The sequence below is a fragment of the Oryctolagus cuniculus genome, chromosome 10 (genome assembly GCF_051225735.1).
Source record: "Oryctolagus cuniculus isolate XC-2025 breed Fujian yellow rabbit chromosome 10, ASM5122573v1, whole genome shotgun sequence".
NCBI lineage: Eukaryota > Metazoa > Chordata > Mammalia > Lagomorpha > Leporidae > Oryctolagus > Oryctolagus cuniculus.
In genome coordinates this window covers 50809050-50825619 of record NC_142876.1, presented here as the reverse complement: position 1 = coordinate 50825619, position 16570 = coordinate 50809050, and the positions used below count along the sequence as shown (strand labels likewise).

Genomic DNA, 16570 nt, shown 5'->3' with positions numbered 1-16570 from the left:
TTTAAAAAGCTGCTGTCAGCACTGCTTTTAATCAGAATAGAATAGCTTTACAACCTTGGGGTAATGATATTCTGCAGGTAAGTTCTTAGCTGGATATATGCATTTTAAATATTTTCTGTGTCTGCTTTGCCTACTCATTTTATGAAAATTACTTTTTGATGAACAGAAATTTTTTATTTTTTAAAAGATTCATTTATTTATTTGAAAGGCAGAGATACAAATAGAAGGAAAGAGAGAGAGATATCTTCCATCTGCTGGTTCACTCTCCAAATTGCTGCAATGGTCAGGGCTCGGCCAGGCCGAAGTCAGGAACCTAGAGTTTCTTCTGGGTCTCTCACATGGGTGCAAGGGCCCAAGTACTTGGGCCATCTTCTGTTGCTTTTCCAGGCGCATTAGCAGAGATCTGGATCAGAAGTCGAGCAGCTGGGGCTTGAACCAATGCCCATATGGGATGCTGGCCCTGCAGAGAGTGGCTTAACCTTCTATGCCACAGTATTGGCCAGAAATTTTTTATTTTGATCAGAAGAAGTTAATTTTTTTCTTTTATGATTAACGCTTTTTAGTGTCCAAAGAGATCATTATAAAGAGCCTCTACAATCAGTGGTAGACACATGATCCAATAAAACTAGAAAAGACTTAGGCATTCCACCAGATATATACATGAGCAATGAGCCCAAAAAAGATGAGCAACAGCACTGTCCAGCAGAGACATGCAAATTTAAACTACAGTGAATGCCATTTCACACCCACTGTTGGTGTGAATGAGGAATAGCTTGAACCTTTGACATTGCTAGTGAACTGTTTAGCAATTTCTCATAAAGTTAAATTTTCTTTGTGATGTATTAATTCCACTTCTTGTTATTTACCCAACAGGAATGAAAATATATATTAACAAAGACTTGTACAAAAATGTGCATAATTGTTTTATTCATAATTTCCCCAAATGTCAAAAACAGGATAATACATAAATACTCTGTAGTACCACCATGCAACTGAATAACACTCACCAATAAAAATGAGTGAACTGTTAGTATATACAACAATCTCAAGAATATAGAAAAGAGACTTTTTGAAGTATATGCTATATGATTACATTTAAAATATTTATTTATTTAATTTCTTTGATGAGCAGGGAGACAGAGACAGAAACATACACACAAAGAAGAATAGAGAGACTTCTATCTGCTGGTTTACTCCCCAAATGCCCTCATCAGACATGGCTGAGCAGTGACAAAGCCAGGAGCTGGGACCTCAATCCAAATATCCCATGTAGGTGGCAGGGACCCAACCACTTGAGCCCTCATCTTCTGCTTCCCAAGGTGCACATCAGCAGGAAATTGGACTGGGAAGTAGAGCTGGGACTCAAACTCAGGAGCTCTGGATACCATCATCCCAAGCATGTCTTAAACACTAGGCCAGACACTGTCCAAACCTGATTCCATTTATATGAGGTCCAAGAATAGATCAAATTAAACCATAGCACTAGAAGTGAAAAATGCGAGTACCTGTGCAGTGAGGAGGAGTAGAGGGAAAGCATGTGGGGTCTTGGATTAGAATTGACTGGAGGGGCCATTGCTGTGGCACAGTGGGCCAAGCCTCAACCTGCGGTGCCGGCATTCCATTTGGGCACTGGTTAGAGTCCCATCTGCTCCACTTCCAATCCAGCTCTCTGCTATGGCCTGGAAAAGCAGTAGAAGATGGCCCAGGTCCTTGTGCCCCTGCACCCATGTGTGAGACCCAGAAGAAGCTCCTGGCTTCAGATCTTCTCAGCGCCAGCCATTGCAACAATTTGGGGAGTGAACCAGCAGATGGAAGACCTGTCTCTCTCTGCCTCTGCCTCTGCCTCTCTGTAACTCTGCCTTTCAAATAAATAAATAAATATTTTTTTTAAAAAAAGAATTGACTGGAAATGCAACTGAGATAACTGTTTAGGGTGTGAGATCCAACATCTTATTCTGGTAGCTGTTGTACTGATGCATACAAATATCAAAATTCAATAGACTGAACACTTCAGATTGGTATATTTTATTGTGTATAAATTGTACCTCAACTTTAAAAATTAAGATATTCTATTATTTAAAAAAGACTTTATCACTAAACACCATTCAGAATATTTACCTACTTTCTAAGCATGAGAAACATTTAAAAAATTCTTGTACAATATTCTAGAAACCCAGCTGATCTTATTTACAGAGTATAATGACATGAATGTGTCTCATTTCATTAGACTAAGCCTCAATTTATTATGAAGTTCAAAAAAAATAAAGACATCAAAAAATAAAAACAAAATCCCTGGATCAAGTTTAAATTTTCAAAGATGAATGTCATTGCCATTTTATACCAGCAAGGGGAGTAGTTACACTTTGAGAAGAATTCCATCTCTAGCACACTGAATTATTCTATAGGTCACTTTAACAAGACTAAAAAAATTGACTTTGGGGTGTAGCCACAATGGAAATGACAGATCATTTTAATGCAAGAGGAAAAGATTGGAAACCTTGACCCTCTAGATTACTTCAAACCTCAATGAGAAGGAGAAAAACACTTTCAAATCTGCTTATTAAAATAGTATGTTCTTGTAATTCAAACACTGGGAAAATATTTAACAGAACAGCTAAATTAACTGTGGGATGCCACTTTTCTTTGTTAATTATTTCTATACAAAAATAATAATGTACAACTCCTTCCCCTACAAAAGAGAAAGAATCCACTAATTGCAGTTTCTTTTTAAGGCATGAGAAGGACAGCATCAGAGTGTGCAGAATTTCTAAGTTGTTTGAATATCTGGAGTTCTAAAAGTAGGTAAGATTGGCAAAGAGCATTTTCATTTTCCCTACAGGATAAGAGTTTTTCAGCTGAGATTGCTAGGCCACAAATCTAAAAGTTTATGCTGCATTTTTTTTTAAACAAGAAATATCATCAGGTTCATCAATTCTTTTAAGATTTGTAAGGCTTCATTCTCACATAAGCTCAAGAAGGTTGTAGGAAAGTCTCTAACCCTTCTTACTAGCCTTGGTAATCCTGGATTTACAGAAAAGAATGTTCAGGCTGACAATGGGTAGCCTGCCCCTAGGCATGGGAGGCAAGTGTAGGGCTGCCAATCTCAACCTTGATATTAACACAGCAGCACTTCCTTTTTAAAAAAATGTTTAAAGGTGAACAAATCTCATGTATTCATATATACAGATCTAGGAGCATAATAACCCTTTCCACCCTACCTCTTTCCCCTCCATGCTTCCACCCTCCCTCCTCCTTCCCTTCCCTTCCCTCCCTTTAATTTTTACAATTATCTACTCTCAGTCTATTTTATACTCATAAGGTTAAACATACACTAAGTAAAAAATTCAACAAATAGTAAGAAGAGAAAAAAGCACCACGTTCTTAATTTGCCACATTCACCAGAGAAGCTGAGCACAGCAGGAATCAGCATTGTGTACCCAAGAATATACCCCAAAGCATGTCTTGTATGGGATTTGGGTCCCCACTCAAGTCTGGGAGCCCCGTCTCTTCAGTCTGCTGTGCTCCTGAATGTGAGATGTGCCTGCCTCCTCTGGAGCCCAGTGAGCACAAGGACACTCTGCACAGCAGAGGGCACCTATGGAATGCAAAGCTCTAGGGAGTGACCAGGTATGCAGACTCAACTCGAGGTAGCACCTGCAGTGGTCGGCTGGGAGCAACTCTTCAAAAATCCCACTCCACTGCAGTTTGTGCACAAAAGCAGCCCCCCACTCTGGAAAGGTGTGTCTTCAACATGTAAAACGTTTTACCCCGACTATATGTGTCCTATTCTGGTACCTAAATCCTACCCAAAGGTTTTCTTCATGAATTCCAAGGAATATTTTTCAGCTCAAAAACACTGAGAAATGACATTGCACTCACAGAATAGAAGGAAAGTGGTTTCTTTTGTCTCCATACGTGGAGGCTTTCAGAAGTATAGGATGTAGAGTTTAGGAGATTTGAGGTGAACGTCTGATCCAGATCCCTATGTCTGAGCTGTTGCAGTCTGGGCTGTATTCTCACTGTCATACTCACAGGATTGACTCAAATTAACCACTGATTCACTGTACAGTAAAGGATTTTTAAGTAACAATGAGAAGAATGTGTAAACTAAATGCTACTGCACACACATTCCTAATTTTGAGTTTACCACTAAATGGATGTGAGTCTTTTGTTCTTCGAACTAAGTGGGAAATAGACCAAAAGACTCTATCTCAACAGCTACTAAGATTTTAATATATGAGCTATTGAGATTGTGATATATGTAAAGAGTAGAACTGAGGGAAAAGAAGAAAATATACAAATAACCCAGAAAGAGGAGAAATGCTATTTAAAGGAAGAAATGGAAGGAAGGTGTAGTTAGAGCCAAAGAATTGAAGTGGATAGATGTTTATCTCTGCATTTTGTCTTCAATGAGAGGTGAGATTCTCCCTCTGGCAGATGTAGGATGAAAGCTGTACATGAACCAGGTAGGAATAAAATGGTAGCTGTAGAGGCCATTGGGGTCTGGTTGGTATGGTACAGGTGACAGAATCACATGCAGGACGGGACTGATGTGCATGTGTGGTTTGGAGGGAGAAATCCCCATTGGAAACAGAATCAGGAGGAGCAGTTTTTGGTTCCTCCTACCAGGCGGAAGGCAGGGCTGCTTTCAGCATGGATTGTGCTGTGTAGGGAAGTCCCACATGTGGGGAGTGGGGATGCAGTGGTATCCTGGGACAATCTACACAGTGGTCGATGACCACAGCTGAGTGAAAGTAACATACAGGAAACAAGGTACTTGGAGCTGAGTTTTACCTGATTGATGTTGATATTCACAGGGGAGGGAGAAGAAAAAGCTTTGTGACTGTTCAACCCCTAATGAATCTCCAGAGTTGTATTTTCACAGGAACCTAGGATTTTCTCTGAATTTCCCTGATATTTAAGATATTACTCATGGACAATTCCTATATTCTTGAATATAGATCTTGAATAGTTATTAGCACCTTGCATTTAGTATATCCTTGATGGATAATCACTGAGTGAGTGAATCAACTGTGTTCCCAAATGAGGAATGTGTCTTCCATTAATTAAAATAGGAGTTAATAATGTGCAAGAAATTGCCTATATTTTCTTTATTACTGCCATTTGGCAAATTGAAGACTAGAGCTCTTGCAATTCGAATCTCCCTCTGAGGTGAGTTTAGTAACTATCAAGATAGATTTGGCAGCTCTCTTTTGGAGCCTCCAAGGCTCATTAAGCATTTTAAGAGGACACTGGACATTCTCTTGGTAGCTGATGCTATAACCCACTTCCAAGTGTGCGCAGAAGTGCAGTCGCAGTCTGCCTATGGCAACCGCAAATTCTGTGCTGAGGTTTAGAACTGGTTCTATTGGCACAAATGATAGGTAGCAAGCAGTCTTGCTCCTTTATCCATGGCTCAAATTCTACTTTTCTGTTCCAGAGGAGATGGGAAACATTTTTGCTGTCTCTTGTGGTAGGAAACAACAAAAACCCAGGTGGGAGAGGTGGCTGGGAACAGGCTGAGCAGTGCTGTCAGCCAAGGGTGGAAGGTGAGAGAACAGGAGGGACAGTTAGACACCTGGCTGACCACTGTCCTACTCAGAGCAGTAGCCCTCAAACTGGAGTGCAGCTGATGGTGAGGGCATCTGGCACTAAGCCTCTGGGGTAGGTCACTTAAATGACAATGAAAAAAGCCTTACAATCCCAGGCTGCTGACTCTGAATAGGAAAGGCACTATTCAGCCAACAAGTATTGAGGCTGGAGAAGATCTCTAAACTTCTGAGATCTACACTGATCAACATTTCCAATTGTACCCACAATGGCACTGGCCCTCAGCCTCTAGTGTACCTGCTTGTGTCTTCCTAGATCACCAAATCATCATTTCGGCTGTTGTGAAGAGCATAAATATAAATATGGCTGTACCTGCAAAGTCCTATTTCCAGATGAGTTCTTAATTATGCTTGAAAATGCTTTTACATGCCTCTTTCTTGTTTTCATTCCCCGTTGCAATTTCTTTTCTCTCTCCCCAGAGGCAAGTTCTTATTCACAGAGGAATAACAACCTAGTAGCTCCTGCTCATAGAGCACCTTTTATGTGCATACATGGCACATACTGGTGTTTCATGATTTCAGTAACCTGCGTAAGCTGCACAGTTGTATCCCTGTTTTATATATAAGAACCCAGTGAGGTCACTCCTTATATGCATTCTGGCCACTGTAATAGGCTGTTTCTCATGATAGAATATTTTATAGTTTATAAAGTGCTGTCACATTATACATTTTTCACACCTATGAATTCACTATTATTGTTTCCATGTTACAGGTAGTAACACTGAAATTTAGAGAGGCACATTCTATTATTCATGGAGGGTGAATTGGGATTCAAACTTGTGGTCTCCTTTTCTATATCTCAATGGTATAGTGGGAAGAAAATGGAAGCTCTGAGACATAAACCCCCCTAGATTTCTTTATATCCACATTCAAACATAGATATATATATATATATATAAACATATATATGTATTTATAAATACATAATATGTGTATTTTATACCCATCTTTTCCTCCTGTCTCAGGGAGAAGCTGATTCTATTCTATGTTTACAAGTTTTCTCCTTTGTCCCTGAGTGGTCTTGTTTATTAGCATGTCTTCACATTTCAACCTTTTGAGTTGAGCACCAGTTATTGTTTTTACAACCAGTTAAAGGGCGTCTGTTATTGGTCACATATGTTTCTAGACATCAAACACCGCTCCTCACCCACTAGGCACTCCACAATCCTAAGCTTGCTGTTTTTCTCCAGCAATCCATGTACATCTAGATCTCCATGCTTTTGTGTTTTTTAAATGTGTTCTCTTGAAATACCATCCTTTCCTCTACTTATTGGAATTCTATTCCTTCTTTAAGAATCAGCTCAGAGGTTATATCTGCTATGATTATTTCTCCTACTCCTCTGATGAGATTTAATGATGTATTCTTCATGTTCCCAGAACACTTTGCTTATTGGGAAATACATCACTTATTACACGAGGAAATTATTACTAATGAAACTGTCTCCATTTCAGTCTGAACTGATGGGCTGCTAGCACGATGAAACAAGAAGAGAATTATATTTATTGCTATATCCCTTGATGTACTAGGCACTGCCCTTGGCTAAATGATTGCTGAATGAATAAAAGAATAAACAAATGAATTGTGACTCAGTTTCTATTCCAATTTTTCCAAATGCCCCAAGAAAGACGTGGTCTAATTTTGATCTTTTTTTCTTACCTCAAACCTTTGCTTTATGCTGGGAATTTGTCTTGTTTACTTTGTAAAAATACTGAGTTTCAAATGAAAAGATAAATGAAAAAGGAAAGGAAATGATCCATAATTTTCCTTGTGAAGGTAAATACACTGCTCTGATCCAGGTGATCAATGCTATGAATAAGCATTCAAACATTAAATTTTACATTTGCAATTTGTAAATGTAACTTAATAGGAATTGATCTTCTCCCATTAATAAATTCTTATGTTCACATATTACACAATAGGAAACTTCATTTGATTGGAATAATGAGTTTGGAAAAGTGGGGAGGAAAAGCCAGCCTGAAATGTGGAAGTCAGATTTTTGAAGGCAATGCAATTTTATTTCTTTCAATACTACAATCTGCCAATAAAGCTTGTCTAAGGAGACAACCACTTGATAAAATGGATCCTTATTTTACAGCTGAATCTTTTTTGTCTAAGGTCCACTTATGCTAAAGCTGTGCAAACAATGTGTTCATTTAACATGGGTTACAGTGGTCTCTATATTTTGATTATCAAATCCATTCCTTACAGACAAATCAAAGGTAAGTTTCAGCTTAGTCTAGACCAAATGATGAAAAACTGTGAATCAGCAGTATCTGAGTTAACACATTTTTACTGCATTTATAGAAGACGACATTTTGAAAAATAAATATCCTAAGGAAAACCTTAAAAACAAAAGTAGAAAAATGCAAACTTTTTCAACTAAGATAAACATTAATTACTCATCAAGTTAGATATAACTGAAATTGATCTTGGAAACTTTTGATTTTTTTTGTAAATTCCTGGAGGGCAAAGATTCTGGTCTGTGTTTTTCTCCTGACCCTCCAAGATTTTATACAATCTAATAGTGCCATCTAGCCTGTGCTTTCTAGTGATGGTTTTTGTTACTGAACAGGTGCTTAAAAAAACACTGTAAGGTTTTCATCTATTCCAGTTGTTGGTTTGCTTATGTATACAATACCTGAGACTCAAACATTATGAGAAGGCTACTCACTGATTCTGGGTACAGGTTGCAGATAACTCATAGGCCCCCATCCTGAAAAGAACAGAAAGAAAATTTACACTTGTGGAAAGCCAGCATATCTAAAGACGTCTGCAAAACTCTGTATACAAAGATGAGTTTAAAGTTCTCATATTTTATTTGAAACAAGGGAAATTGTGGGAGAAATACATTATGTCATCCTCTATGTCTCTGGGTTAAAAATACAGAGATGACAGGCTTGGGGTCACCTAGTAGGAAATCTGGTATTACTTTCAATCTGCACACAAGACAACTAGGCTTTGTGTCTGTGCTTTGGATGGAGCTGAAAACAGATGGGGTGAGTGCAGTTGGAAAACAGTCATTGCAAGGAAGATGATTTCCCTTGATTCTTCATGTTCTACTCCATAACACACCAGTGTGTTAATATCGTTACATTTTCCACTTAGAATCTTCATGTAAAATTGAATACCTAGAATATATACCTTTGGATAAAATTGGTTCTCAAGATAGAAATATCATGCGCATCTCCTGCATAGAGGATCATTGGTCTACTATTGGATACTTTAGATTGGGAAGCTCGGAAGAGTGAAAGAACTGAAATTGAACGTAAAAGAAGAAGACTCTGAGGGAAGCAATCTCATGAATATCTAAATTACCCTGAAATTAATTGTAATTTATTCTGTAATGAGAATTGTAATAAAGAAATCTTAGAATTTTCCTTGAACTGGTGATTCCCCAGCCTGATATTCAGGAAGAGCTTCTTTCTGGCAGATGAAGTAAGCCAGATGTAATATAGTTTAGTCATTTTTTTTTAAGATTTATTTATTTGAGAGGCAGAGTTAGAGAGAGAGAGAGAGAGAGAGAGAGAGAGAGGAACAGTGTATTTCTACTTATTCAACTATTCTACTTGTTCAGTTGCTGGGAAGAGGCCAACTTCCACCTATCCTAGGAATCTGCAAGAGATAATTACATGACTCTGTAGCTTTTGGCTTTTTGGGTTACACAGTTCAAATTCTCCCCTTAAGTAACATATTCTGAATAAAATATATATTATACTATGCCACATTATTTTTAATATATACTATACAACTGTAATATAATATATACTATAATATATAGTATATTATTATTGGCCATTGTAGTCTATATTTTATACATACATATGTAATATTTTGCTCTCTATGTGCTTTTCATTTAAATAATTGTTGATAAAAACTTGAGGGGCTGGTGTTGTGGCATAATGGGTAAAGCTGCTGCCCACAACAGTCATCCCATACAGGCGCCTATTTGTGTCCTGGCTGCTCTGCTTCCCATCTATCTCCTTGCTAGTGCACCTGGGAAAGCAGTGCAGATGGCCCAAGTGCTTGGGCCCCTGCAAGCACTTGGGTGATCAGATAGAAGCTCCCGGTTTCAGTCTGGCCCAGCCCTGGCTGATGCAGCCATTTGGGGAGTGAACCTGTGGATGGAAGATCTCTCTCCCTCTCTTTCTCTCTCTCTCACTATCTCCTCTCTCTATATATAACTCTGCCTTTCAAATAAATAAAATAAATCTTAAGGGAAAAAAAAAAACTTGAGCAAGTAGTGAATTATTCAGCGCAGTAGTTAAGATGCCACTTAGGACATCTGCATCCCATATTGGAGTGCCTGGGCTTGAGTCACAGCTCTGCTCCCAATTCCAGCTTCCTGCTGGCTCAAGTCACTGCCATTCATATGGGAAACCTGGTTTGTTTCCAGCTCCTATCTTTGGCCTAATCCAGCTCTGGCTGTAGTGGTCACTTGGGGAGTGAACCTGGGATGGGAATTCTGTCTGTCTCTTTCTCTGTCTCTTTGCCTCTCAAATAATTTTCAAAAGCATAAAAAATCTTACATTGAGGTGGTATGGCTGAAGCAGTGGCAACATAAAATCTCTGTTTTCTCTTGCTCCGTCTAAATAATCCACTCTCACTGTGGTTCATTTATAATATTGTCTTTTTAAAATCCCAATTAGGATAAACATCTTATTGGTTCCTTGCCCAAAGACATTTGTCCTAAGCACTTAATTTTACACAGATTCTCAGTGAAAAATATAACTGTAGATTAACACAATCTTTCACCAAATTTCATTCACTCTAAAATATACTAGTTTATACCTGCATCAAAGAAATATTATTCTATCTTTTAAATGATTTTAAGAATACAACTGAAGGCTTTTTGAATAGTGTTGTTATGAATTTCCTAGTATAAAGTATCAGCAGTCTTCTTGATTTAGTAATTTCTGCATTTTGGATGAAGGTATTTATAAGTCATTTATATAGCTCATCAATATGTAATAGGTCCTTTAGTACATCTGATCCCCATGGGTTGGAACCTGATATGTAACCCACTGCTGCAACCCACTTTAATGTAATTGCAACTCTATATTTACCTGTTCACCCATGTAACAGTAGTATGATTAAGGTCACACTTTCATGGCTTAGTGAAAAGAATATCATTTAGGCTAGAATCCAAAATCTTCCCCCATAAAAAATTGATTTTATCTAGCATATCATCATTATGTAGTCTGCCCATTAATCATGGAAGTAAATTAAATTGGTGTAGAAAAATAGCTATTCAAAAAGTCAAGTGCAGCTGCTTCCTTATCTCTTAATCTGGATAGTTGCTTATTGATTGTATGAGTGATTGTTTTAATCAGGTATTGCTTTTAAGGTCTCTGGCTTATAATATCAAGGCATTTCCTTAGAAAATGTGGACATGGTAGGCTCTTTCTTTCATCTCCATGCTGGTTCAAATGTAAAAGCTGTGCAACGTAATCTGCCAATTTCTAATGGGTCCTTGGAAACCTGGCATAAGGACATGTTAATGAGAGTGTACTCAGGTATTGGGTACTCTTCCCTGGTCTGCTTTGGCTGTGCATCCAGAACAGACTGAAGTATATTCATCAAATGCATGTTTCCCATGCTATATAGTAAACCTACTGAACACAGGTTTATAACTGTAACTTCCCCAAACCTAGTTTAGTGCCATGCAAAGTAAAATACATATCACATTTAACTTTTGAAATATATTTCTTAAAGAATCTGATAAAAAGATATGAAAAGTAAATGAAATTTTTGATTTTATGTATCCTCTCCTAAGGAAACATGTATTTTTCCACCTTCATAGTCTTATCTGTAAAGTGTATACTTCTTTACACGTTTTGATCTTCTAAATCATTGCTACTACATTAATATTTTAATGTAGTGACTGTCCAGGATGATTGTGTGACAGTCCACAAAATCAATGTAGACTAACTGATTAGCTATGTGGTCATATATTAAATAACTATGACTGTTTCTCCATCATCAACTATAAGCATGAATTTAAATGTCAGCAGTGGGGTTTTGCCTCGCATCACAGAAAGTAATTTGGCTTGGCCAGAACCACTGAAATTAGCCAAAATGTGAATTACATATCTAGTACATATATTCTTGTATTTAATATAGAATTAAGACTTAATTTAGTGGCATATGCAATCTAATCAAAGGGAATCTCTCCTCTTTATCCCTTTACTTTATTCTGAGCCATTTTTTGTTGTCTGTGGTGAAGCATGCTTCATCTGTGGAAACTTGGCATAAACACCATAATAAATGAATAGGAGTAGAACTTTGATGGAAAATTCATTTTTAAAAACATTAGCATGTCATTGAGCCCTATCATAAAGGTTGGAAAACCTCATGAAGCATGAATAACACAATGGGCCAGGTGAGAGAACACAATATGACCAGCGTGTACCTTTCCCAAAAGAACTCAAAGTAATTCTTGATACCTGATAAATTAATTAAGCTATTTATCATAATCCTTACCTAACAGGAAATATAATGACAGGGAGAGGTGGAGTAGCATCTAAGGCCATTGGCAATTTCAATTACATTTGAATGGGCAAAAACCTTGTTTTCAATGAATCAGGTGTTTCCTCTTCTGATCTAACTTTGCAGAAATGAGATAATAAATACTTTCTTAATTTTACACCTATATATTTGTATACAAAAAGTTAAAAATCATGAACTTCAAATCTTTTGCTATCTATTATTTGGTTGTTGGATTTAAATTATCCCAATACTTTCTTTCAAAATATTGATTTAGTCTAACCTTTATCATTTTTTCCTTTCTTGAAAAATTGCCTGGATGTACAATTATTAAATCAATAATAACCACAAGGAGAACTAACGTGTGCTGAATGCTTATTAAATATCAGATAGGCCGGCGCCGCAGCTCACTAGGCTAATCCTCCGCCTTGCGGCGCCAGCACACCTGGTTCTAGTCCCGGTCGGGGCGCGGGATTCTGTCCCAGTTGCCCCTCTTCCAGGCCAGCTCTCTTCTGTGGCCAGGGAGTGCAGTGGAGGATGGCCCAAGTGCTTGGGCCCTGCACCCCGTGGAGACCAGGAGAAGCACCTGGCTCCTGCATTTGGATCAGTGTGGTGCGCCGGCTGCAGCGCACTGGTCACGGCGGCCATTGGAGGGTGAACCAATGGCAAAGGAAGACCTTTCTCTCTGTCTCTCTCTGTCACTGTCCACTCTGCCTGTCAAAAAAAAAAAAAAAAAAAAACCAGATATATTGTGGAGTGCTTTATGTGAACCTTATCTAATTTAATACATAAGAACTCCATGAGACTACTAACAACTGCATATGAAATGTAGCTACATGCTTTGTTTCTTAAATAAATCACACCAATAATCATCAACTATATTTGCCAATTACATTTCTATTAATAAGAAAAAGTTACAATCAGAATCCTTCCAGATTTGTTTTTCTCTAATATTTTACCATTATCTCATTCCCAACCAATTCTATATCATTTCTTTTTAGTAAATGAACTTTGCTGCCTTTTGAAAACATTTTTGAGAAATAGCCATTCTCATTTATACACCCATGACATTGCTTTACATAATTGATTATTTAATAGATTAATTGTATGAACAATTACAGTTGACACAGAAGGTCTGGGAATGAATACAACTAACTCTTGGTCCATACACATCTCTACAAGTGGAGGCAGGCTAGAGGACACCTGGTGCTGAGCTGGGTGTGAGCATCAGTCAGTAGGTTATGTTGAGGGCAGAGAGACTTGCTCAATCAGGAAAATCATCTAAGAGGTGGCCAGTGATAAATAGTAATTCAAATGAGGGAAGTTGAATCTCACCATCCATTTCCTTCTGAACTTTGGGGTTTTGCAGGTTCAATTTTTTTTCTTCAAGTCTTTCTTTGGCTAAGGCTAAGCATCAGTTTTATCACATTTCCTAGTCTCCTAGATGGGATGATTTTATAGTAGTCCTTTAAAATGTCTCTGAATATATATGTTTTCCCATTAAGTATTAATGATTTCGTTTATGTTAAGTGCTTTCTATTTTTTTTCCTTGCCAGTTTCCAATCTATTACCTTCTAGAAGAAAATTAGGAACATATGATTTCTGTACCTTCAGAAGGAATTCATAAAAAGGTTAAGATCTCAAATGGTGGGGCCAGTACTGTGGTGTAGTGGGTAAAACTGCCACCTGCAGTGCCAGTATCCCATATGGGCATCAGTTTGAGTCCCAGCTGCTCCAGTCTGATCCAGCTATATGCTATGGTGTAGAAAAGCAATAGAAAATCCTTGGGCCCCTGCACCCATATGGGAGACCCAGAAGAAGCTCTTGGGTCCTAGCTCCTGGCCATTGCAGCCATTTGGGGAGCGAATCAGTGGATGGAAGACATCCCCCACCCCCACCTCTGCTTCTCTGCAACCCTGCCTCTCAAATAAATAAATAAATCTTTAAAAAATAAAATAAAAAAATCTCAAATAGATGTCTTTTCAATGAAATTATGCTAAATTTTTCAAAATGCTTGCAAATGGGACATCATTTTTCTGCACTTTCAAAAATAGCTATTTAGTTTTTAATTGATCTGGTTTTCAAATAACTTCAATCCTATGATTATATGTTTTTTGAGTTGATTTTTTAAAATATATTTATTTATTCATTGTTTGAAAAGCAGAGAGAGAGAGAGAGAGATGTATCTTCCATCTGCTAGTTCATTCCCAAAGTGGCCAAAATGTCCAGGGGCTGGACCATGACAAAGCAAGGAATCCTGAATTCTGTCTGGTCTCACATGTGGGTGGCACCACATGTGGTAGCACCACGTGAGTGGCAGGAGCCCATGTACTTGGGCCATCATCCACTGTTTCCACAGGCACATTAGCAGTGAGTTGGATCAGAAGTGATGCAACCAGGATTTGAACCCTTGTTCATATGGGAAGCCAGCATCAAAGTGGCGCCTTATCCCACTGCACCACAATGCTAGTCCCATGTGGTTGAGTTTTAAAGTGTTCTTTGTACGACAGAGTATCTTGTTTCAATATCTTTTTGGAAGGGGATTATAAACAATGGAGTAATTATTTACTTTACATGAACCCATAGGTAAAAAGTTTATGGCTTAGTTCATTTTATAAACATTGTAAACTTAGTTAATTAATGAAAAGGAAATACAGCTTAAGAAAGAGAAGTAGGGGGAGATCCAATGCTAGCATTTGTGTTGAGTGCTTCTTTTGAAGGCATCTTGCATAAAGATGAGACTTATTTGAGGGAAGCAACTTCCTGTGCCCTAGTAGCTGCTAGATTTACTGATGCTAGTGCCAGTCTTGTGTGTGAGAGGATCTAGAACTTTATAACCAGCTTTTTATAGAATAAAAATAAAATTATATCCAGGGAGAGTCTGAGATACACAACTAGCCCAAGACGCAGTCCATAAAGTGAGAAGAACAGTGAAAAGAGGCAGGAAGTTGGAGTTCCAGCCTGCTCCTCAGCTATCTCATGGGAAACCCATTCACTCAGCTTTTCTATGCCCTAATTCCCTTACACACAAAATGTCTGAATCTCCATTTCACATTTGAGAGTGCAGGAAACAAGGAAAAAAAATAAAATGGGTCTTCATTATTATACATTCACCACGTTTTACATATTTATGTGTATTTAATTCCCAGGACCCCAAAGTGGTCTCCTATGTTACCTTTTGCAGTCCTCAGAGAAGTTCCTTAAATTTTATGGGTCTAGTGACTGGAATGCTAGCCTGCCTTCATCCCACTGTGTCATCTCATCAGAAATCTCGCTCTCTAAATTCTTTCACTCTCACCTACGCTTGATTCAGTTTCAAATATATGTATACTCCTAGCTTTGACCGCTCTTGAACGTTGATTCTGTTTCTCCAAATTCTAGTTCCCACATACATGTCCTATTATTGGATCAAATGCAGGTAGACTTGAACTAAACTCACAATCCTTTTCCCCAAACCACCCATCTCTGAACTTGCACACATGTGTCTATTATACAGCATTCTTCTAGCCATTCAGGTATGCAGCTTTGACATCCTGGGGCCATAGCCTCCCTGCATTTGCTTCCAGACAGTCACCTTTTGATCCTTTCTTTCTCTTTCTCATACTCATTCTTTCTTCTTTTTTTTAACAGCTCAGCATTCCAGCCAAGATCCTTAGCACATCAAAGTCTAGACTATTGCAACAGTCTCCAAACTGGTATTCCTTATTTCAGTCTCCACCCTTATCTTAATTTGTTAAATAAGTTTTCTAAAACATCGTTTGCCCATCCTAATCTCTTCCTCAAAAATGTCCATTTGCTTCTCCCTGTTACAAGATCCAAATAACTCTGCATTCAACACTCACTAAAATATATATGATCCCTGCTTACATGTGGAATTCAGAAATCTCCTAAGCCAATTCTGGAAGTCCCCCAAATAGACAACATTCTTTTCTATACCCACGCCAAAAATAGCTAACTAACTCTCTTCCTTCTGCTCAAGGAAGTCTTATTCCTTCTCCAAGATTTAAAATTGAGGCTTTCATCTATTAATGTCCAGAGCAGTCATACCCTGAAAAGCAGTAGTTACACTTCATTTCAGAGATGACTAACAGTATAGGAGTGAAGAACATGGCTGGCCACGCCCTCTAACTGTATTACATCATTTGTTTATTAACCTTATCAGGCGAGCATTATCACTATCCCTCCTTTTAGGTGAGAGTGTGGCTCAGAGTGCTTATTAACTTGTCTAGATTGGAAAGCTGCCAGGTGCTGGATTTAAACTCAGGTGATATAACGTCCACGTCTCTACCCTTTATACGACATAGTGGATCACAACTTCTGTTGCTTTAAGAGTGTTCTGTGTCAAATGTCATTACCACATGGAATTTTGTTAAGGAGCAGCTCTTTGTCTCTGTCCCCTCGATAGCCTGTGATTAGAGACATCCTTTATGTGCAGCTTAAGCCATCTAGGAATAGAGTTTAGCATTAGCAAGAACAA

General features: G+C 38.1%; 1 protein-coding gene across 3 annotated transcripts in view; it reads right to left on the bottom strand.

The window, feature by feature from the left end:
• Window positions 1-16570, bottom strand: part of CHST9 (carbohydrate sulfotransferase 9) — a 369777-nt gene that overhangs the window by 190414 nt on the left and 162793 nt on the right. For all 3 annotated transcript variants that reach the window (XM_070050355.2, XM_051851321.3, XM_089305224.1), the window contains exon 4: window positions 8282-8323. In XM_070050355.2, the coding sequence (XP_069906456.2) occupies window positions 8282-8323 (42 nt within the window). The remainder of the gene's footprint in view (window positions 1-8281; window positions 8324-16570) is intronic.